Source organism: Trachypithecus francoisi, unplaced genomic scaffold, assembly GCF_009764315.1.
Source record: "Trachypithecus francoisi isolate TF-2019V2 unplaced genomic scaffold, Tfra_2.0 Lachesis_group9, whole genome shotgun sequence".
NCBI classification, from domain to species: Eukaryota; Metazoa; Chordata; class Mammalia; order Primates; family Cercopithecidae; genus Trachypithecus; species Trachypithecus francoisi.
In genome coordinates this window covers 73,950,350-73,975,355 of record NW_022681474.1, presented here as the reverse complement: position 1 = coordinate 73,975,355, position 25,006 = coordinate 73,950,350, and the positions used below count along the sequence as shown (strand labels likewise).

Sequence of the window (25,006 nt, the reverse complement as noted above, 5' to 3'; positions counted from 1 at the left end):
ATCACTACAAATACTTATTTTTTTGTGGTGAGAACATTTGAACTTTATTCTCTTAGCAATTTTGATATGTACAATACATTATTACTAACTCCGTTAACCAAGTTGTGCAACAGATTTCAAAAAAGCAAAATAAAAACAAAAATTTATTCCTCCTCATTGACCATTACCTCCTGTCTCCCCATTACTACCAGTTCCTAGCCTCTGGTAACCACCATGTTCCTCTGTGCTTCTATGAATTTGATTAAAACATGGCTTTAGAATAAATTCAGATATAAGTGCACACATACATACTCTATACATTTTGAATCTTCCATTTGTGTTACCCTGGGACTTGATAAAGGGGACACAGCTACAGATTTCACTGCAGTTAATTAATGTGTGGATTACCTAGAGTTGCTGAATGTAGAGAAAACAGCACAGAGTAGAAAATCCTAGGACTGGCTCACAAATTGTTAATTCTGCAATGATTTCATTATTATATACTCAAAAGGGCATTAATTTTTTTAACTAGAGAACTGGCATGCAAGTGACTTATTATTTTATTTGGATCATGATATTTATTTCTGTAGTCCTGTGGTACAGAAAAGCATTTGGAAAGCACATAGGAGCACATATGCACCTAGGTCTTCCTAAAACATCCCTTTCAACGTTCCTTCCCTTGCTAGCATATAGAGAAAGGCTCTCCTAATTCATTTGATTGAATGCAAAGCAGCATACTTATACCCAAGATGTGCAAAACATTGACCTAAAGCACTTAAGGGATCTTATTGCTCAGTATTGTTCCCTATAAAATCCTTTCGGCCAGTGTCTGTACTGATTCTGGACATACAAACTTAATTCTCCTCTGATACCTGTACTCATGCTATTTCCCTTACCTTGGCATGCCCTCTTCTTTTCTCTAGGTATACAAATCCCATCTACCCTCCATGCTTCAAGATCTGGCTTAAATGCCACCTGTTTCATTTAACTTTACTACCCAAAACAGCAGGAAAAAGGAAAACAATAACATAACCAAATCAACTGGAAGGTTATTCCCTGAAGCCTTAAGAAAGATAACAAACAGGGAAAGACTAGATACGTCCAAGACGTCACCAAAATGATATCATAGGTTTATACCTAAAGACAGGAACTTTAGGATATAATAAGAAAAGTAGTCTACGTGTCTATGTAAATAAACATTTTCATGTTCAATAAGATAGGTACACATATCTAATATGTACGTATGCAAGCAATCGGGTAAAATGTTACCTCTAGGGAAAATTAACAGAGACTTCTTGCTTTTTATTGTACTTTCTCATTTATGTAATGTATTACTTTTGCAAAAAAAAAAAAATGCATTGTGTAAATGAGAGTATGGCAACAGGAAAATTGTGTTTTAAGGTTTAATTTTGCATCTCACTTAAAAAACCTGAATAAAACCTAAGGGGTAAAAATGACAGTCCACTTCTGTTCTGAATCCAAACAAAATGCCTACATTTCCGCTGATGTGAATTTTAAAATTCACAGGACCTATACATAAAGGAAACTACTTTGTACCAGAAAATAAACTGCAACTGAAGCGATTAGCAGTGACAAGAATATGTTTCCTGCATAAGCCAATTAAAGACACAAAGATACCAGCTCTAAGGTGTTAATAGCTAAAATTACCAGCTCCAGATTTTGTTTCAAAACCAAGTTTAAATGGTGTGCTTTGCTTTGTGCAGTTATCCTTAAGAGAAAAATGAGCAGAAAGGAAATGTGAAGAGGCTACTGGTAAAAAGGTCCATCCCCTGGTTGCTCAAGGATATCCAGTACCTTGTAAAGTATCTGAAACATAATAGGTGCTTAATAATTACTCATGGAATAAATGAACAAACAAGTATACTGCATGTTTCAGAATGGTAATTAGCAAAAGGAAGGTGTATATATATATATATGTGTGTGTGTGTATATATATATGTGCATATGTATGTGCATATATATGTAAAAGAGATGAGATGCAGTACACAGTAATATAAAAACGTTTTAAAAACCACAATTATACAGAAATCTTGCTACATATATACATATATACAAGATTTGAAGTGTGCCAGGCTTACTGAAAAAAATACATTTGAAAGAATTTGGCAATATCCCACCGTGTAGTGAATTACGGATTCTATTAAAAACTTACTATTTAAAGGATTCTTAAATTACCCCCTACTGTTTGTTCTGTAAATACAGACTTCTCTATAAATGACACCAATATTATTGCTAATGAGAGAGCAATACAGTAATTAGAATATCATTTGAATAAAATGTCTTATTTCCTGTTGTTGTTCTTATTCTCCCATACCAATAATCCAAAAGAAGAGAAAAAATGCAAAGGTTCAAACATCTCTAGGTAATTAGATGCTGTTTATACAGCAATATAACAGCAACCTCCCTGAAGACATGAACGTGACTTATTAGACACAATATTTGTTTTTGCCCTTAAAACTACAAAAATAACATGAAATTAAATCAATGTAAAGGCATAAAAACTTTTAAAATATATATCCTTTGCCAAAAGACTGAAGTAGTGATTTGAAGATCTCACGTACTATTTTTCTTCACGTTAGCTGTAGGGCTTCTTTTTGGGCCTTGGAAACTTCAAAAAGTACTGGAGAGCTCTGAGAGTTACTAGTAATTGGTTTACAATCTAATTCAAATCTATTAGCAGTAAATTGGGGTTATGTTTGCTTCTAAAGGAGAGATACTTAGTGGTCTGTACATCCCAGTGTAAAAAAGTGATGTACTACACCATCTTCACGAAGAAAGCTATGGAATAACTTTCATTAGGTTATTTATCTTACTTAGTATTCCCATCCAAAAACGAGGATGGGTTGTCTCTTAACCAAAAGTCTCTGCCTGTCTCTATTTCCCCTGTCCACTAGGACACAATGTGTGTATCGTACTGTGCTTAGAATAGCTACTCTTGAGTGTGAAGAGAGGCACCGTTCTCTGTCTAGCAAATGTTTATTCTGTTTTGTTTGTTTAGAGACAGGGTCTCACTGTTGCTCAGGCTGGAATGTAGCGACTACTCACAGGTACAACCGCAGAGCACTATATCCTCAAACTTCTAGGCTCAAGTGCATCCTGTCTCTACCTCCTGAGGGGCTGGGACTACAGGTGTGCGCCCTTGCACCCGGCTAAACGTTTGTTATTTTGATATAAACCAGTAGTTATTTCCTAACTAGCTTTAAGAGTACTATTTAAAAAATAGTACATTCTCATGATAAAAATTCCCCAGAGTACTGATGGGTATAAAATAAAAAAAAATGGGTATAAAAATCTCCAACAGTACTGATGGGTTCAAAGGCTCCCTCTGAATTCTCAGGGCAAACCACCGATAACAATCTACTATGGACATTTTCCTATATCAGTACACAGAGCCTTGTCTCATTTTTAACAATGCTAACAGCATGTTATTCTATAAATATATGAACATTGACTAACAGATTTCTTTTTTGTTTCTTTCAAAGTCAAATAGTTCTGAATAAACAGGATTCTTATTGGTGTAAATTTAGATTATTTCTGATTTTTTAAAATTGCTATTACTAATTGTGTTGACAAACATCCTCGCATACTACTTTTGCATCCCAATGCAAATGTATCTATAATATATATTTATATATATCTAATATTTCTATAATATAACATTTTAGAAGTGGAACTGCTAAATAAAAAGGCTTGTAAATATTAGTATTTGATAGTTGCTGCCAAATGTTCTGTAAAAGTGTTGTAACCAACAATCAATTTCACCAGTATTGTAGGAAAGTTCTGATTTCCTCTCCCCATCAAATTTTTGTTTTTAGTCTCATGGGAAAAAGATTAGATCTTTTTTTTATCTGATTAATAAATTAGTATTTCTTTGACTATAAATGAGAATGAGAATTTTTCATATATTTGTTTGTTTGTGTGAGCTATCTCTTAATTTATTTAGTGGTTTCCCTAGAAGGTATAGTCTCAAAAACTAAGTGAGATTAGATGCAGTTTCTCTATTGCCATCTTTTCTGTGCCACTTAGGAAGCACATCAGCATGCAAGCAAGAGTAGTAGTTTATAATAGGGATAACCCTGCATCTGCCCTAATTCACTGTTTTGTTAGAAATAAAAAATACTCAAATGTTGATCCTCTATTATTAGCAATAGATTTCTGGTGACATGCTTAAGTGACTCCAGTCTTCCATCCAGATTAGTTTAAAAAATAAACAACATTACCTAAGACAGTACCAATGGCCTAAACAACTTTCTATTTTTAAATAATTCTTCTAGACTGCAAAGATTTTTTTTCTTCAAATACCACATCTATTTAATACTTAAAAATGTGTCATAGTTTTGGCTGGGCATGGTGGCTCACACCTGTAATCCCAGCACTTTGGGAGGCCGAGGCGGGTGGATCACAAGGTCAGGAGTTCAAGACCAGCCTGGCCAAGATGGTGAAACCTCATCTCTACTAAAAACACAAAAGTTAGCTGGGTGTGGTGGCGGACACCTGTAATCCCAGCTACTAGGGAGGCTGAGGCAGGATAATCGCTTGAACCCAGGAGGCGGAGGTTGCAGTGAGCTGAGATCACACCATTGCACTCCAGCCAAAGTAACAGAGCAAGACTCCAAAAAAGTATAATACTTTTATTTATAAGTATGAATTAAGTCTAATTAGTTAACTTAAAAAATATATAAATTCAATCATTATAATTCGGTTAACTTAAATTTGAAGAAACAATGTAAAACTAATGTTTTATTGAAAAGATAGTTCCCATCAATTATTCCAAAACAATGATTGCCTTTGCCTATACGGCAAAACTGTAAGAGTCAGAAAAGAATTCTCAAGTAAATATGTAATATATTTAAATAATAGCATAATTATAGCATAGAATCGGGCATTTAAGAGCAGAAAGGGTATCTATGCAACAGAAGATTTTTAAAGATTAAAAGTAGACTTATAGTAGTGTATTTCATAAAACTTACGAACCCACACATTAATATAAAACATAAAACTTCAACTGAAATACTAGTAGGACAAATTCACAACTCCAGGTTTTCAAAATGCCCTGCAAATATGTGAAGTTACCCACAGGAACAAAACAGTGTCTTACCTCTGTGGCTAGGCTCTGACTTGCACCGTTGTCAAGAAGAAACTTGACAACTTCCAGGTGATTTTCCTGGGCTGCCATATACAATGGCGTGAAACCATTCTGAAAAATAAGAAAAAAAAATGTTTGTCTGCAGTCTTCCAGAGACAATCGATTTTTCCATGGTACTCATGATTTATGCTCCAAGAAGCGCTCACATACAATAACTTTAATGATACTTTCATATAGATATAAATATTTATTAGAAAACCCAAGCACCATAGCTTAAGCTAAATTCCTAATCCGTGTAATTCAAAATTATATTTCATAAATCATAATTTGAGTATAGGTCATAGTTAATAGTTCATAGTTAATAGTCCAAGTATAATTCAAAGCAATTTACCCACTTTAAATAAATAAGTCCACTCACTTAGTCATCAACCACTTACTGAGAGCCTACCATGAGCAAGTATTTTACTAGATGCTACAAGAATATGAAGAAAAACACATTTAGTCATTGTAGCTCCCGAGCATCAATTATCTGTTTTAAATAAACATGTAGTATTTTCACACAAAAGTAAGCATCTGAACTAGTTGAAACTAGTTCAGGGAGGAATTTATATTAATCTCAAATATCTTCAAAGTTACCACAGATGTGGTCTTTTAGAGCAAAACAGAAATGCCAATTTGCCTAATGGTATGATTCAATCTAATTCATAGTCTGTTTTTTGTAGGTCTCCTTCCTTTGTATTTTTTGTCAAGATAGTTTTATGTTCAGAATACATATATGCATGCATATTATACATACATACATATGCACATATATTTAGTTTGTGTGTGTGTGTGCCTCTCTGAAATGTGCATCAATGTTCAAAGAATTTGGATTCGAGCAAATTTAAGTTTCCTATTAAAAATATGTTGCATATACATTTGTTCTCTAGAAGAATGTATTTCATATCTATGAAATGCTATACTATTTTAAAATCTTATTGCAAGATGTAAGCAATGAACAATTTTCAAACTATAAATTGTTTTATTATCATTATTTTGAGACAGGGTCTCGCTCCATTGCTCTGTGTCAAAACAATAATAAAAAACCAAAAACAATGGAGTGCAGTGGTGCCATCACAGTTAAATGCAGCCTTAATCTCCTGGGCTCAAATGATCCTTCTGCCTCAGCTTCCCAAGCAGCTGGGGCTTCAGGCATACACTGCCACACCTGGCTAATTTATTTTTATTTTTCATAGAGACTGGGTCTCCCTGTGTCCCCCAATATGGTCTTGAACTCCTGGGCTCAAGTCATCTGCCTGCCTTGTGAGCCACCGCACCCAGTCAGTAAATTCTTTTTGAATATGCTTTTCAGAATGCAGTTCTATTTAACTGAACGTCCTAAAAATTTTATTGTATACATTACGCAATTTCAAAGAATAAAAGTAAATATATTCTAAATGACAATGTTACCAAATATTCAACCTTTTGTGATTCAGAAGGTTTAGGTTCATTATTATAAATATCAACTACTATACAATTACCTTGCTTATCCATAGGTTCAGCCTCTGGTAAACACACTGCTTTTGGCTTATAACTGAGAATTAGAAAGTAAGTTTAAAAGATCCTTCAGCAGATAAATTGATGCCACATAACAAATCCGCCATGGCTATGTACTTATCAGAGAGTTCCTCTATTCTACTTCCTCTGTTTGGCACAGAATTGTAACAAGTTAGGTGATCTAGTTGCCAAGCTCAAGATTAGAAACACAAAATTAGAGGCAGTGGAATGCAACATCACATTCAATCTTCTTCCTTTTAAATTGTCTACCTGATAATATCTCTGGAGCCTGCTGTTACTCTGTTTTATCATGAAAGATTCTACCACATTTAAACATGAAGCATGGAGTACTTGGAACACTGTGGGGGGGGGGGGGGTGTGTGTGTGTGCCCGCACACACATAGGTCCGTGTGTCTTTTATCTTTGTCCCTCCTTCCAGCGCTATGATGCTATGAGTCAAACGAAAGGGAGTATAGGATTACCCTCATCATATTGCTATTTTCTCATTTTCTAATTGGACTAAAATGAAAGATCATTACATCCTTAGTTAATTTAAATATTCTTTAAGCAACAAAACAAAAAAGAAAATAAAAGAAAGTCAAAACCAGTATGGCTTTTTCTCATAGCTAAACTAAGTGTCTATCTCCCCTCATCAAGTGCACTCTCTGAAAGCTGAAACTTCCAGAGGGCAGGTTCAGAGTTTTAGAAGTTTTGTTTTTTGTTTTTGCTTTTGAGACAGTGTCTCACTCTGTCGCCCAGGCTGGAGTGCAGTGGTGAAATCTTGGCACACCGCAAACTCCACCTAACAGGTTCAAGAGACTTTTCTGCCTCAGCCTCCCAAGTAGCTGGGACTACAGGTGCCCACCACGACGTCCAGCTAATTTTTGTATTTTTAGTAGAGGTGGGGTTTCAACATGTTGGCCAGGATGGCCTTGATCTCCTGACCTCATGATCCGCTTGCCTCGGCCTCCCAAAGTGTTGGGATTACAGGTGTGAGACACCACAACCAGCCTTTTTTTTTTTTTTTAATTCCAAAATAAGCATTTTTCTCTCAGACATGAATATCAACAAGATATTTATGTCAAGACAAGTAATGCCAGTTCGTTCTCAACTTCGGGATAGAGGTCTGCTGTGGTCCAAGATCGCCTAAGAAACACTAGTCTATCCACACATGTCTGGCTGTAGTGAGTGTCCACTGTTCTCACAGTTTCCTTCCAGAACCAACCATTTCAGGATCCATGAAGAAAGCCCAGACTCAGGCACTGGGTTTTAAGGTAATGCTTTCTTACAGACCTGGAACTTCTCGAGAATTATTCTTAAGAGGCACAACCCTGAAATCATTCCACATGCCCTGCTTTACAATGACAGACACTGAGATGCACAGAATTAGGACTACTTAGAAATATTTGTAGGCAAGAGCCACAGCAAGATGCAGCCCTGTAATTAATTGTTTTCCTTTTCCACAATAGCCTTCCACCTTCTTTTCAAGTGCTTGCCATCCTAAGATTATTACCTGAAAGTTGGTCATTTTCTGAATGGTTACATACTTGCTTGTTTTTTGATTTTAAAAATATTTTTTATTGATACATAATTTGCATATCATAAAGCTCACCTTTTTAAAGTGTACAATTTAGTGGCTTTAAGTATATTCATAAAATTGGGCAACCTTTCCCACTATCTAACTCTAGAATATTTTCATCGCCCCAAAAAGAAGCCCTACATGCCTTAGTAATCACTCCCCATTTCCCCCTAGTAACCACTAATGCACTTTCTGCCTCTACAGTTTTGCCTATTCTGGATATTCTATATATACAGAATCATACAATATCTGTCCTTGAATGGTCTGATACTATTTCTTTCATTTTTTTTAAGAGATAGTGATATGGTTTGGCTGTGTCCCTACCCAAATCTCACCTTGAATTGTAATAATCCCCAGGTATCAAGGGTAAGGCCAGGTGGTGATAATCATGGAGGCGGTTTCCCCCATAATGTTCTTGTGGTAGTGAATAAGTCTCATGAGATCTGATGGTTTTATCAATAGGAGTTTCCCTGCACAAGCTCTCTTGCCTGCCACCATGTAAAACGTGACTTTGCTCCTTATTTGTTTTCCGCCATGATTGTGAGGCCTTCCCAGCCATGTGGAAGTATGAGTCAATTAAACCTCTTCCCTTTATAAATTACCCAGTCTCCGGTATGTCTTTATTAGCAGCATGAGAACAGACTAATACAGATAGGGCCTTGCTCTTATTGCCCACCCTGTTGTGTAGTGGTGTGATTATAGCTCACTGCAGCCTTAATGTGGGCTCAAGTGATCCTCCACCCTTAGCTTCCTGAGTAGCTAGGACTATGGGAATGCACTACCACATCTGGCTTTTTTATTTTTATTTTTGTGGAGATAGGGTCTCACTATGTTGCTGAGGCTAGTCTCAAACTCTGGCCTCAAGTGATCCTCCTGCTTTGGCCTCTCAAAGTGCTAAAATTGCAGGCATGAACACTGTGCTTGGCCTTCTTATGCTATTTCTGCTATCTATATTGATAAAATGTTTTTGGTGAGTGTTTCATGGTGGAAATCTCAATTTTATAGTAGTCATTTGTAGTGCATGGGTGTTTGTTTTATTTTGCTTTAGTTTTGGTCATCAGTGCCCACACACCCATTTCCCCTTCAGGACAATGTCACCCCTATTTTCTTTCAGAGAATTACCTATTCCCCATTATGCAGGTAGGACTTGTCCTGGAATAGACTGAGACAAAGAAGCTTGCCCTTCATTAATCACAGGGTAGACATACATGCAGGCGATCTTCTGTTTTCTCCTTTAGGTCCACCCTTGATTCTCCCTCTCCAGTTTTGATTGACCTGCAGGAACCAGGTCAAAGCAATCCTACTCTCTTGCTTCTCACTATGTTCTCCCACTCTCCGCTCCAGCTATCGGTTTCCAAAGCTTTCTGAAAGCTTCTTTAGCTTTCCATTCTCTGTGCTCCTCAACTAATTCCAACAAATTCCCTCTTGTGCTTAAGTTAGTTTCTGTTCCCGTAATTCAAATAACACCCCAAATTACAAATTTTATCTTTCAAGAAATGGTCAAGACATGAGAACCCATACATACCATTTACTTATGATTCTAGAGAGAAAATCAGAAGTGTCCTTTGGAAAGAGTGAACAAAACAAAAATATTGCCAACACTCCCTAGCTCAAAGAGGTTGAGGCACCATTAACTCAATGTGTTGTCATTAGACAACGTAGAGCCATAATTGTTTGCTGTGAAATAACACGTGGGTTGGAGAATGGTCAGATTTCAAAATAAGAGGAAGAAGCACACCACTGTTTTTATAATTCCTAACTTAGAACATTTCCAAAACAAAGCTAGCTAAAAAGGAATATACGGGTGCCCAATTTGCATTTTCTTTTCTGTAGCAACAACAGATTAAATTCTCAAAAGGCAGAGCAGCTTAAGATGGAATGAGTATGCTATTTGAAGTCTGATTTTATCCAATATATTCAATACCTTCTGCTCTGAATGTTTATAGTGGTGCTATTATAAGCATGCAAATCTGCAGACTTATAATTTTGTAGATAGTACTGAGGCATGCTGTCTAATACACATCAAAATAAAATAATAAGTATTCCTATGACTTCATTTGGAGAAGGGCTTAGATTTCATCTATGAAATTTTTCTATTCATTCTAATTTTCTATGGTCAGCCTTTGCACATCACAAAGTGCTGTTCTTAATTAAGATGTTAAGGGCATGGTGAAAGATTTGCATTGATTCATATATGTTACTAATTTTTGTGAAGGTCAGTTAGATTAGAGGTGCAATATAAGGTCACAGAGGCTCAAGCTGAACCATATCCAAAGTCCCATACTTGTACTGTCTAACTTTGTCAGGATCCGACTTTCCCACCATAGGGAATATCAGAGTACCCAGGAAGACCAAGGAGGCACTAGTTAACCTAAAGGGTCTTACCTTTGCAAACGCCACTAGGAAAATCTGTTCATTTAAAATACTTTGGTAGTTAAAATATTATTGGAAACAGACTTTGCTTCTTTATAAATTCAGTTGGTATTTTATATTATAACGACAGCAAAGGAGGGAAGAGTAGGGGATGTCATTTGACTGTGCAGTTTGAGATTTTTCAACAGCAAACATTGTTAATCATTGTTGTATATCTAGTATAAAGTATTAAGGACTTAAGAGAATTCTTTATAATCACAATTTAGTCAATTCAATTTCTTTCTTAGAGTAGGATTAAATGATTACTGGAATGTTAAGTACTAAAAGAAAGAGTTAACTTGTTAAGACCTAAGATCAAGGCATTGACAAAAATTACTTTAAAATCTACAAATTCCTAGTTTATCGAGCCTTGGTTTATAAGATGAGAACTTGATATTGCTCAATGTCATTTTTATGTTTAAGATAAGGAGAATTTCTATAGTAAAGAAGAGTAAGGGACTCTTTTCACACTGTTTTGTGTTGGCTATTAAATATTGCTTACAGGTTAAAATCTCATGTCAACAGAGATGCTGTCTGTCTTGAATATTAATATTTCTCTACTGTTTTACGTGCTGCTTCCTAAATGGAGTTGACTTCATTGCTTGTTACTCTTTATCACAGTTCCTACTGAAGAGTTGTTACCAGGAATTATCATAGAAACTCCATTCCTCTGCAAGGTCATGTCATTACTTATTCCATCCACAGAACAATGCAGTTCAGAAGGCATATGAGGGCAGGTGTTCAGATGAAGGGGGAAATGCTTTGCTGTGCCATGTGTGGCTGGTAACTCCAAGCACAACTGTAAGTAACAGGGAATTTCACATGTTCTTCTCTCTTACTGCATCATGAGTGTGGAATGCGTACAAATTGAAATTAGAACTGATTAGGATTTTATTTCAACTGCAGCTTCTCCCAAACATTGCCAAGCCAGTTCAAAACTATGGCTAGTCTAAGCATTAGTCAATAATGGATGTGATGTTTGAAAGTAGGAGGTCGATTTTTTCCTCTCTTGAGAAAATAATAAAATAAATGAAAATGGATTAAAGAATTTTCCCACTATCTCAGAGCTTAAAACTACCTAGCCATATTTCAGTAAAATGTTATTGGGGTATTTTGAAAAACATCCATTTAAAAGCATGATGCTTCTATTGTAGTAAGCTGGTCTGTATCTCCCTCAAAGTACCATACTTGCTGCTATTCAATTTTACATCATTCCTTTCTGGAAAAACGTTATTACTCCAATATATATAATATATATATATTTTATATATATATATAATATATATATATATTTTATATATATATATATAATATATATAAAACAAATGAAAACACACATGAATTTAAATAATCTGCAATAATTTAACTTTTTTTTTTTGAGACACAGTCTTGCTCTGTCACCCAGGCCGGAGTGTAGTGGTGCAATCTCGGCTCACTGCAACCTCCGCCTCCTGGGTACAAGTGACTCTCACGCCTCAGCCTCCCAAGTAGCTGGGATTACAGGCATGTGCCATGACACCAGGCTAATTTTTTTGTATTTTTAGTAGAGACAAGGTTTCACTATGTTGGCCAGGCTGGTCTCAAACTCCTGGCCTCAAGTGATTTGCCCACCTTTGCCTTCCGAAGTGTGCAATGATATAACTTTTTAAATACAGTTCTTAAATATTGTGTTCTTAGAGGACATGTGAACTAAGCAGGCACCTGACCCAAAGAACATTGTTTGTAAATGTTAACAAAATGTCTATGGCATGAAGTTGTAGACTTACCTGAGATTGTGCATTGACATTGGCTCCATTTGTAACCAAGACTTTTACCACCTCTGCTTGCCCAGCCAAAGATGCGATGTGCAATGCTGTGTTTCCTTTCTGTGAAATGAAAGTCAAGATTTATCAACTCATCGACCTTTTGAATTTTTCTGTTCTTCCCAAAAAGAACACATTTGACAAATATCTTATGAGAGTTGTGCCCCCATTCTTACTGAGGGCTGAATCCTCATAGACCATGGTGAGTGGTACAAAAAGCATTAGATATGTGATACTGACCTTTGTAGCTGCGTCCACATTGGCTTCTCTCTGTAGCAGCTCAGAAACAACTTCTACATGGCCTTCTTTGGAAGCAAGATGGAGAGCGTTCAACCCATTCTGATTAAAAGTAAAGGAAAAGCTTTACTCAGCAGGCTGAAAATAGAGCAGTACACAGTCTACCAAGGACTCCTGAGCTATTATAATGTCCCACCTGATGACCACTTGCATGTGTGCAGTGCAGGAACTTGAATCTTGAATTAGGAATCAAAGTACTTGAAAACTAGATGGGTTGTTCTGTTATCACTGTTTACTAAATTTTAGAAATTAATTATTAAGGGACATATGCCGACATTTCTGAATGTTCCTCTAACAGGGAATAATTTGACAATGACAAGCTGATAAAATTCAACGGAAAAAAAAAAACTCGCAAAAAAATTAAGTCTTTAAGGGCTTTGAAGTCTGGATTTTTAGAATTTTAAGTAAAAAATTCAATAATAACTCCAACTAACCTGATTGCAAATGTTGATGTCAACTCCATTTTTTATGTAGTCGAGGGCCTTTTCGAGGTGTCCAGCTCTCGCTGCTCTTAAGTAACTTGCATTGGCATCAGACTAAAATGGAAAAGAAAAACATTTTGATGAAAAAAGAAGCTAATATGCATGTTTATAAACTATCCAGCTTAAGGCCCAAACTAAAATAATTGAACTCTTATTTCTAACAATGAAAATATGAATAAAAGTTCTTTGTAAAAAGAACCAAGAAAAGGACGCATTTTTTAGAAGTTAGCTTCAGGGGTCCAATGTTATCCCTTGTGTGATGTCAGAGTTCATTCCGAATTGAGAGAGAAAATTTCCTGTAATGTACGGGCACCTTAAATCAACACACAATTTCCAGAGGGAAAAGAGAAATTCTGTAAGTTATCGATAATTACATTATGAAGACCTCACTATTTTCTTGTAGCAGAAATGTAACATCTATTCCTTTTATCCATATCTACCACAGCAATTTTTTCAATTAATAGATTCAAAATGGCATTCTTCTTCTTCTTCTTAGAGGCAGGGTCTTACTCAGTTGCTCCAGCTGGAGTGCAGTGGTGCAATCAGAGCTCACTGCAGCCTTGAACTCCTGGGCTCAAGTGATCCTTGGCCTCAACCTCCTGAGTAGCTGAGACTATAGACATGCGCCACCATGCCAGGCTACTTTTTTAGTTTTTAGAGACGGGGTCTCGCTGTGTTCCCAGGCTGGTCTTGAACTCCTGGCCTCAAGCAATCCTCCCACCTTGGCCTCCGAAAGTGTTGTGATTATAGGCATGAGCCACCATGCTTAACCCATTTTATGTTGTACTTAATAGTCTAACAGAAATTTACAGGCAATGATGTTCTACTGGATTTTCCTATAGTATATAGCCATATGTTGGAGCAGCAGCAGAAAGGAAGAAATATATATAAAATATTAAAACTACAAGACGTGTAATTCACTCACTGAAAGCTTGCAACTTTTAACTACTGCTAAACTCTCACATCTATAATTTCATAGTTGAAACCACCTACTATTGAAATCTTTGATAGAAAGATGGTGAAGGGAAAGACACTGCAAAGCTGGGCCTGCAAAATTCGTAAAGAAGTATTGCTTAATACAGTACAATACAAAAGCAGGTTTTCCTGAAAGAGCAGCCAAATACATCTTGTCACCAGTTATAAATGCAATCATGCAGGGTATGGCTTAAAAGAGAAAAGTGTCTTCTATCAGCCATATGGTAAACACTGCCTTCAAAGACTTTGTTCAAATGCCGCCTCATCCGTGAAGCCTGCCCAGACCCGCCAGGTGGAGTTTAGTTTCTCAGTGCTCCTAGTATTAATTTCATTGAACTCTCTTTGTATTTACCACACAACATCACAGATTTTGGTATACCTGTCCTTCCTCCACCCTAAATTATCAGCCCCTTCAGAATATGCAGAGGAGGCAGACTAAGGAGCAGGCAACTGGAAAGCAGCCAAGATGCCCGTCTTTAAGACAGGAATGCTAATTTTTTCATGGAAATGTAATTGAGAAGAAAAAAATTCTACCCCTCAGAAGGGTCTTTGGTTCCAGTGTGGGTCAATTCACTAAGAGTCAACTTGCTCAGAACGTCAGAGGCGAGGCCACTGCCTCTGGAGTCACCTGCCCCCTTCTCTTTTACAGTAGTGAGCCTCTCTCAATCACTACTGTGCCTCTAAGTTGAGGCTTCTCAGCCTCAGCAGTATTGGCATTTTGATCTGAATAATTCTTTGCTGTAGGGGACTGTCCTGTTCATTGTCCAATGTTTACCAGCATTTTCTACTGACCAGGTGCCAGTGGTATCCCCTATTTGTAATAACTAAAAGTGTCTCCAGAATTGCCAAATGTCCCTTGGGAGAGGGGGACAAAGTCTTTCTAGTTGAGAACCACTGCTTTAAATAAACAGTAACCCAACTTACATAAAGAACGTACGCTTAAGGAGGTTTAACTCTTTGGCCTGTTTGGGTTGCCACAAGCCTTGACACAGCACAAGGCAATGTGACTCCATGTGTAATATTCATCTTACTGTTTCCCCTGCATCTGGAAGCATTCTTGGCATATAGCAAGTGCCTATAAGTGTTTTGGGAATGAACGAATCAACAAACAAGTAAATTGGGTGGAAATAACTATTAATCAAATTATCGCCTGGAATAGTACAGGAGGCTTTATTAGCAGTAGCAGCAGCAGTTTAAGTTGAGAATCTGATAGATACAAAGGTGAATACCAGATAAACTAAGTCACCGAGTCAGGTGTCTGAGAGCACACATAGCTATTACTTAAAATAACATAAAATTGGAATTTGAGATAAGCATGAAAATCATTTAATCAGAGCAGAGGTTTAGGCAGATGATAGGAGATAAAGGTTCAAGTTAAACAAAGGACAAATCAAAGTTTCCAGGGATTTAAAGAAAAACAGAATGCAGTTTTTTTTTTTTTTTTTTTTTTTTTTTTTGAGACGGAGTCTCGCTGTGTCGCCCAGGCTGGAGTGCAGTGGCCGGACCTCAGCTCACTGCAAGCTCCGCCTCCCGGGTTTACGCCATTCTCCTGCCTCAGACTCCCGAGTAGCTGGGACTACAGGCGCCCGCCACCATGCCCGGCTAGTTTTTTTTTTGTATTTTTTAGTAGAGACGGGGTTTCACTGTGTTAGCCAGGATGGTCTCGATCTCCTGACCTCGTGATCCGCCCGTCTCGGCCTCCCAAAGTGCTGGGATTACAGGCTTGAGCCACCGCGCCCGGCCCAGAATGCAGTTTTTAAAGAGGTTCACTATTTAGAGGTTAGTTTTTTGTTTATAAGTTCAGTTAGAACTAAATTAGCTACGCAAGGATGGCTCATTGCACCATAAAATATCATCTTCTTTGTGCCTGTTCAATGACTTATCAGTGAATTTGCCCAGAAGGGCTCTGATGCCGTTCTGGGAACAAATGACATCAGTCTGCCTGGATATTTCAACTGCCAGAGATAACAACTGTGAGTTAAGCATCCCAAACTCCAACGTGGAGTACATAACAACAGCAGCTAAAGAAGTTAAAAAGGAGGTGTTGTAATTCAAGAAGAAAAGCCTTTGAATTGATCCCTTATCTGGAAAGATTTAATAATTCCAAACACTGTCCAATTTTTTCTCAAGTTTCCTCAGAATTTTCCTATCCAAACCTCTAAAACAAAACAAAATCAGTATAAAACAAATCTTTGAATTCAGTGGTTCTCTACCTATTTGGGATCTGGATTCTTCCGAGACTAATAAAGGATGGTGAACGAATTATCTGTTTTCAACAATTGCACATACCCACACCAAATCTACATCTGCATACACAATTTGCACATAATTTCATGTGGCTCAGGAGCGCTAAGCCTGCTCATGAACTTGCATTTAAGAATTCCTGCTCTACTGATACAAATTCTCTGGTGGACGCCTTCATTATATCTATTTCATTCAACAATCCTGATATCAAACAATTCTCTGAGATAGCTAACTGACCGCCTCAGAATTTTAGGAAATACAAGCAAAAACAGAAATTAATTTTCTTCACTTTCCTTGGCTCTGTTACATACCAACATGCTTACCACACCAAAACCATAACAACCATACACTTCAAATAAAAAGGGGGAAAAGGTAGAGAAAAAGCAAGAAGAGGGGAATGAAGACTGCCCTGAAGAAAATTTACATCTTAGGAAGTGACATTATAAAGCCCCCAATCAGTTCTTCCTTTTACTCTTAGCGACCGGCAAGCAATATGCCATATCTTCCTTCCTCAAATATTTGTTGAATGTCGACTATGTGTTAGTCATTGTGTCAATATCTGGATACACACTGGTGAACAAAATAAATGTGGTACAAATAATGAATTATTTGCTTTCATTTCACAGCTTCTTACTCTCTCTCCTCTAAAATCACCTTGCATAAGTGGCAGGGCAAATATTGGGTTCTCAATAATTTTTCCCCCGATTTTTCCCATAGAGAGTATATAATACTTATGCATTGTTGTTTATATCCTTCATGTAAAAACCACAGTATTTTGTACTAGACTCAGTATCAGTGGGTTGTATCTCGTTGCCATCATTTCATGGAATAACTAGGACTTACCCTTAACACAGTCTATAGCTTGTTTTTCTAACCTTTTGATAACCTTGTATCAAAACAATGTCTCTTTTGATGCTATATCTAAGATGCATCCAAAAACAACAAACTACTATGGAGGAAATTAGGTTCAAAGACAAGTTGGGCTCCGCCACATGGAAAGTTACACAGACAAAGCCATTGCCTAAGGAATTAGTTGCACAAAAATGAATATGAACAGGTTGTTCAACACTTTTTTTCCTCTGGGTGAGCAAAATCTGAGGAATTTGGAAAATGGAAGCTTATTTTGTTACCATTTAGTATCCTGTCTACTTAGTCATTTTACTAGAAATATGAATCATGTATGTTTTTTAAGGAAATAGCTTCAGGGATAGAGTCAAGCACTATTATGAATTAATCTAGTAACTCAGCATCTTTACTGGCAGTGGAATATTGATATTATTCAACAGAAAGCAGTTATTGGAAAGAATAAGCATTTTCAGAGTGCCAGCATTGGTAATACTTCATACTTTTGGCTATAAGTTAGACATGATTACAAGTACTTAATATTAACTTAATTATATTATTCATCACTTAATATGTATTAATTTTATAAGTCCTTATATTAATTTATGTAATCTTTATAACAGTTCCATTAAGTAATGGAGCGGGTTGAATGATGTCTCCCCAAGATCGATGTTCATTATGAACCTCAGAACATGAGCATATTTGGAAATACAATCTCTGCAGATATTATTAGTTAAGAAGAGGTCATACAGGATTAGAATGGGCCCAAAATCCAATGACTGGTGACCTTGTAAGAAGAGAAGTCACATGGACACAGAAGAGAGATGATGGCCAAGTGAAGGAAGCGGCAGAGACTTGAGTTAATGCTACCTCAAGGCAAGGACCACCAGAAGTGGGAAGAAGCAAGGAAGAATTCTCCCGTAGTGTCTCTAGAGGAAGTGTGATTCTACTAATACCTTGATTTTGGACTTCTGGCCTCCAGAACTGTGAGAGAATACATTTCGGTTATTTTAAGCCACCCGGTTTATGGTGGTTTACTACGTCAGCCCTAGCAAACTAACACAAGTAGGTACTCTTACTAGCTCCATTTCGTAGATAAGAAAATTGAGCTGCAGGATGAGTGACTTTCCCAGGGACACAGAGCTCGTGGATGGCAGGGATGCAAACTCAGTCTGGCTCTGGAGTCTAGGCTGTTAATCAGCATTCTAAGAAAGGGTTTACATGTTTGGTCTATTCCAAATGAGAATTCTTAGCTCATTCATTCATTCATTTTCCATCAGTCCATCTGTTTGTCTATCCATCCGTTGAATTAACTATTTTAGGCACTTTCAGGTTATCTTCCATGGATCAGAATTTCCTCATTCAGTTTATTATGAGACTCAAGATCAGGCTAACAGTGGATCACCTGAAAAAATGCAGACTGGAGACCCAGTAAGTACATAACATAGCTCTGCTCCTTTGCTTCTAAACCTTTCTGGGGGGTGAGGGCAATCTCAGGAGCCTCTTTGTACTTGATGTGCCAATTCTCTAATCTTTCCATGTTACCCCATCTTCCCAGCTACCTGGGAGCCATGTGAAGGGTCAGATGATCCTTCCTGTAAACTTCAAATTCCTTTTTTCTACTGGTGCCCTGCTTTCTGCCTACCAACACAGAAAACAAAACAAAGCCCAAAATACAAAAAAGTTTCCTTCCACTTTTCTGCCCAGCACCCCATTGTAAGTGATGATCTCCTCTATTTCCCAGTGCAGTGGACTAGGTAAGAACCAAAGCACTGGAATCACACAGCCCAAATCTATATTTCAGCTATTCTACCTCTTAGTGTTTGGCAAGTTTTTGAAAATATATATGTACCTCAGTTTTCTCAGTTGTCAAATGGGAATAAAATAACCTACTATTAGGATAAAATTAGATAATTCAGGTAAAGTAATTAACAATGTGAGTGCACAGCTAGGCACTCAATAAGTAGATGTTTATAAGTTCTTCTTTAAATATCCAACATTTTGAAAGATTGGTTTAGGTTCACACTGACTTATATCCTTAATACGAATTCATATTTGCACTTCTGGCAATACGGTTTCTCTCACTCATCAATACTGTCTCTCTGTATAAAATCACCAATGACCTTCCAGTCATCAAGTTCCATGACTTTTAAGTTTCTCCTCTTATAATGTTGAATCATTTGGCAGTACCAATCACCTTCTCTTTCTTGAAAATCTTGTCTTGAGCTTCTTCTGTCATCTCTTTGTTCACTTCCTTCTGTGCCTCACTGCGTCAACCCATCACTAAAAATGTTCAGAACTCATATTTCTTTTCTTCCTGTATGCTCTTTCTAGGTGACCTAATCACTTCCATGGCTCCCACCACTCTCTCTAAGCCCAGCACTCCATATCCACATAGTGCTCATCCTCACCCCCAGACATTTCCATGGCCCACAATTCCCTCATTCAGCAACAGCAACAACAAAAGTGTGCTGAAATATATAATGCATCTACCTGCAACCAGATAACCAGATGCTAATGACAGAAATATGAACAATAGATTTCCTTGTTTTTATTTAAACATCCCAAGATTATCCTAGCCACCCAGGCATGCAATCTTGGTGTAACTCTCTGATTACCTTTTTTACTTGACTCTCTCCCTCAAACCCCCTTCCAGAAAGTTATGTGTACAACATCTGATTCAATATTCTGTCTCAGGGACTTTTTTAGTTCTTTCTCCTTTTTTTAAAAAACGTATTTATCATGATGCATATCATACATTTAAAAATACATAAACCATATATGAACAGTTTAAAGAAAAATCATAAGATGAACAACCACGTACCCACTATTCAACTCAAGAATGTAAGTTACAAGTGGATTTGAAGACTCCCAACGAGTCCTTTCTTGAGTGGTTCTCCTAAGGCATCCTGTTTTAGTTAATCACTCTCATGCCTTTCTTTATAGTTTTAACATTTATGTACCCCTCCCTAAGCTAAATATTATATAATTGATTTAGTCTTAGTACTTAGTACTCAAGAGTCTCAGTACTCTATATAAGTAAAATTATATATTATGTATCATTCTGTCTTTGTCTAATGTTGTGTTTCTTAGAGTCATCCATGTTGACACGTAATATGTGGGTAATTTATAATTGCTAGTGTAGAAGAGTCCATTATGTGATTATAGTGCAATGTATTTATCCACTGTAGAGTTGATGGATGTTTGTCTTGTTTCCAGTTTGGACTCAGTACGAAAGATACTGCCACTAATATTCTGGCACTAGTTGGGGTATATAAGGGCAAGAGTTTTTTAAATCTTAGGATCATAAATGCTGGATCACTCAGTATATGCTTATTCAGCTTTACTAGTTAATTTCTAGTTAACTGTATTTCAAAGTGATTGCACCAATTTACATTTCTGTGGCTTGTGACTGTTGCTTGTGATCTCATATTCCTTAGAAATTAATCTTTGGTAATTCTTTAATGCCCAGGTTAATGTTGTCATATTCCAAACAGAAATTTGAGATTGGTTCTGTCAGTTGCCTAGAGGCACTATCAACTCAAGATTACTTTAAAAATAAATGCTTGGCTTGAGATTTTTTGTTTTCGTTTTTGTTAAGACTACACGGATAAATTTAGATCTCAAATTGGTATAGCTATGAGAGATTCTTTATGGTTACAAATTCTCAGGACAGATTTTTTTCCCTTTCATCTGGTGACAAATGGAGAGAGGAGTGTTTTTCCTGTCTCTTCTATATGGTGGGTTTCTTTCCTGTCCATTCTTATATTGGGGGCTCACCATTTGGGGCCCAGGTTAATGTGGGGTCTCTTATTAGACTATCCACCTTGGGCAGATCCTAGGCTTTGTGTCCTGTACTCTGTATTCACACAACCAAGTAAAACAGTTTTTGCTTTCACATATATATATATATATATTTAAATCTCTACAGGCCTCTTACTTTTAAAATGCTAGTTCAAAGATGCACTTCAAAAGACTTACTTTTATTGTTTCCCTAACTTCTTAGCTTTCCCTGCAGCTGAAAATATGCTCGCTCTCTTTTTCCTCATTCATCCTGCTCCCTGGCCAGTTCAGGCCCTTGCTATATAATGCCCAGATCATTTAAAAAATCTTCAGGAGGTTGTAGTTGGCACTAATTGAATCTGCTAGAAGCACTGAACAGTGTATGAAGAGTCACTGAGGGTTCAAAGAAAGTCAAGACAAGGAAAATAGCTGCAATTAAATGAGTGCCTACTATATGCCTGGGACCTCACTAAGCATTTTACCTGTATTATTATTATGTACTATGTCTTATTATACATGTATTATCATTTATTTCTTAAGTATTCAATCAAAACAGGAATCTCATTACAGAAGCAGAAACCTAACTTTCTTAAAAATTAAGTGGCTTGTGCAAGGTCACATAACTAATAAGTAAGCAGCAAGGAATGAAACGCAAGACTGCTTGATAAGAAGCCCAGGCTCTTCCCTCAACACCAGGGGTTTTCCAATTGAGCTCCGTGGAGCCCAAAAATTTAGAAACACTGAGATCAAGGGTAGGGCTCAGTCAGCAGAGTTCTGTGTGTCTGTCTTCAGTTTCGCCCCAAATAGGTGGACCCTTATCTGTTTCATATATTGCTGTTTTATGCCATATCTCATTTGTTCAAATGTTGTTGCTTTTAAACCATAATATCCACTTCTATGGCATAGGCTCACAGGCCCTTTAAAACCTGTCCCAAACACATACTTCCAGCCTGAAACAAAACATGAATCAACACTAATCTTGAAAGCAACCTAGATATCTTTTTATTCCTCAACTGCCCCCTATAATTTCCTGGCACTGCAACTTCACCTGGGTTATTGGCAATAGCACTAATGCTCTGCTAGTAATGCTAACCAACCCTCCTCACTTCCCCGCCCCTGGCCAACAGACTCACCTACTAAATTCTGGGTCCAGCTCAAAAATCCCTTTGTATTTGCTACTTTCCCTAATAAGCACTAGGCATGACCCCTTCTTGCTCTGGACTCCTACAGCACTTGGTCTGTTCTGCTCAGGATCACATATCCTACAAAGATGGACGATAATCTCTTTTAGGTAGGTCTTTTTCCTCCACCTTGAAGATGCAGCTTTCAATAACGTTAAAATCTAGCTGTGCACACTGGAGCCTGAATTCATAGTAGATGAACCTACAGAAGTTGATAAAGTCAGAGAAGCTCATTGGGAAGGGCCAATTCTGCATCCTGGAAACAGCCAGGAAAACAGCTGGTAGGAGGAGGCAGGATTTCAACAGGGTATTTGGTCAGTGAGAATAAAAGGAAGAAAAGATAGGTAGAAATAAAGAGCCAGAGAGGTTTGAGGAATGGTGAATAGACAATCTCTACTCAAAGGGGATTCCCCTGGGAGAGGGGAGTAGGTGAAAACGACAGGTTCAGAAGAGGTTTGGAACCCCAGATAAATCTGATTTAACTTCACCATAAAGATACTGGGAGGAAATAAAGAGTTTTGAGGAGTGCAAAGACATCACATTAAAGCTATATATTGACCCAATTAATTGACATCAGAGTTGAGTGTGGGAGGAAATGGAGATAAGATCTGTGGGTCCTTGTTGTCAACCTCCCCCCACATGCCTCAAGGATCTCCCAGGCAGGAATAACTAACACACACACACACACACACACCACCACCACCACCACCACAGCCAAGGGATTCAGATTCAATTGGTCTGAGATGGGACGTTTTGATCAATGCAGTTCAAGCCGATCTCCTTTGGTGGCACATTAAGTTGTCCTTCACCAAAGGAGAAAGCCACTGAAGTAGGTTACTGTGAAAATATGTTTGTATGTGACAATGTGATAAGATGACCTGGGGGGCTAGCTGTGGAATGGACAAGAAAGTGTGATATAAGAAGCATTCTAAAAAAAAAAAAAAAAGAAGCATTCTAAAGGTGTACTGACAGGCTTTTAATTTCACATACAAGATTAAGATCTCAAGGCCAGATTTTAAATTCTTGACTTTCATAATTACCTCCCCTGACCCTTTTTCATCTATGCCCTGCCTTTTTTTTTTTTTTTAAAGAGATGGGGTCTTGCTGTGTTGCCCAGGCTGTATTCAAGCTCCCGGGCTCAAGCAATCCACAGTTTCTGGCTTGTGCAACCCTCTTTCTTCTTCTCCCCTCCCCTTCTCTCCCCTCCCCATTCCTCTCTTTCTCCCTCCCTCCCTCCTTCTTTCTTTTTTTGAGACAAGGTCTCACTCTCGCACCCAGGCTGGAGTGCAGTGGCACTATCACGGCTCGCTGTAGCTCAGGTGATCCTCCCACCTCAGCCTTCCAAGTAGTTGGGACTTTAGGTACACACTACCACACCTGGCTAATTTTTGTATTTTTTGTAGACATGGGTTTCAGCATGTCACCCAGGCTAGTCTCAAACTCCTAGGCTCAAGTGATCTGACTGTCTCAGCCTCCCAAAGTGTTGGTGTGAGCCACAGTGCCCAGTCTTATGCCCCTTGCTTTTAAAGGCAAACTTTTATAGGCAGAAACTAAAGATGAGAGGCTTTGCTTGGTAGCACTGAGAAGTAATTTTTGAACAAAGTAACATGAGTTTGAAAATTATTCTCCATCAGAAAGGGGACTTGAAGTTTTCAAAATATAAAATGTGTTTGTTTAGAATAAGATAACTGCCAACAAAAAAATGAGTCAAATGACTTGAAAGGCCCATTCTTCTGTGTTTAAGACTTTGGTGTGGGACACAGAGCTGTAGCTCTGCCCAAGCACATGAGAGGGGAGCCAAAGGGTGGATATTTTTTTCCTATGAGACCAGAGCTGAATCACTGGGACATGGCCATCCCGATTGTGACCACTCAGTTGCCAGTTATTTTAGAGTAAGATATTGTGCACTGATATTTTTATAGATATCTTGCACAGTGATCTAATTTCCCACCAATTTCAAAAGAATGCAACCAATTACACAAATGAAAACAATGGTGACATTCATGTTATAATCTGCTGCCTGTCAGTAAAAACCTTGGATCTTTAAGAGATTGGTATTTCTCTTTTTAAGAGATTGGTCTATGTCAGCAAATGCATTCTTTTCAAGTATGTGTTTTGGGTGTGGAGATCTTAAACAAAGGGGAATTTTACGTGTCTTTTTCATGGCAAGAGCTTGAAAAAACTTGATCCAGTTTAGTTAGGAAAGACCTCAGATTACTAAGCTTTTATTCTTTTTTTACTTAATTGTATCCAGTTATTAGAAATAAACCAGCACTACTCATCCATAAATCAGCCAGAAGAGGAGTAAAAGGGGGTGGTTACTTAACCAATTTAAAAAATGCTTCTAAATTTCTAAAGGTGGCCTGTATTAGCAATCATCACTATCAAAACCAACTGAAGTAAAAGGGGCTGGCTCCATGGATTCCCTCTGATTGCTACAAGGCTGACTTTGCATGGATTTTGCTTGGAAGTAACCTCAGTTCATCCCTGAAAATGAGGTCACTGTCCCCTAACACATGTTAGGCATGGTTAGCATCTTTACACTGGGACCTGTGCCAGAAAGGCCCCTGCTGGTGCACATTTCCAACCTGCTGGGGTGTCTGTGCACAGTGGCCACTCTCATGCTGAAAGGCAAAACAACATTCCCATCTTTATCTTTAAATAGAGGGGAGTGGGAACCAGTTAAAAAAATATAGTGCTGGCAGGCTTTTGTTTTTGTAAAGGCAGTGTTTTCAAGAGATTTACCTTGCCATATGCTGATAAAACATACCCTTATCCAGTCTGTC

At 37.6% G+C, this 25,006-nt stretch overlaps 1 protein-coding gene across 1 annotated transcript in view; it reads right to left on the bottom strand.

Annotated features, from left to right (window-relative positions):
- The window catches only part of ANK3 (ankyrin 3), a 364,088-nt gene that overhangs the window by 238,821 nt on the left and 100,261 nt on the right, over positions 1-25,006 (bottom strand). Inside the window, 4 exon segments of the mRNA XM_033209412.1 lie at positions 5,099-5,197; positions 12,380-12,478; positions 12,656-12,754; positions 13,147-13,248. Of these exon segments, the coding sequence (XP_033065303.1) occupies positions 5,099-5,197; positions 12,380-12,478; positions 12,656-12,754; positions 13,147-13,248 (399 nt within the window).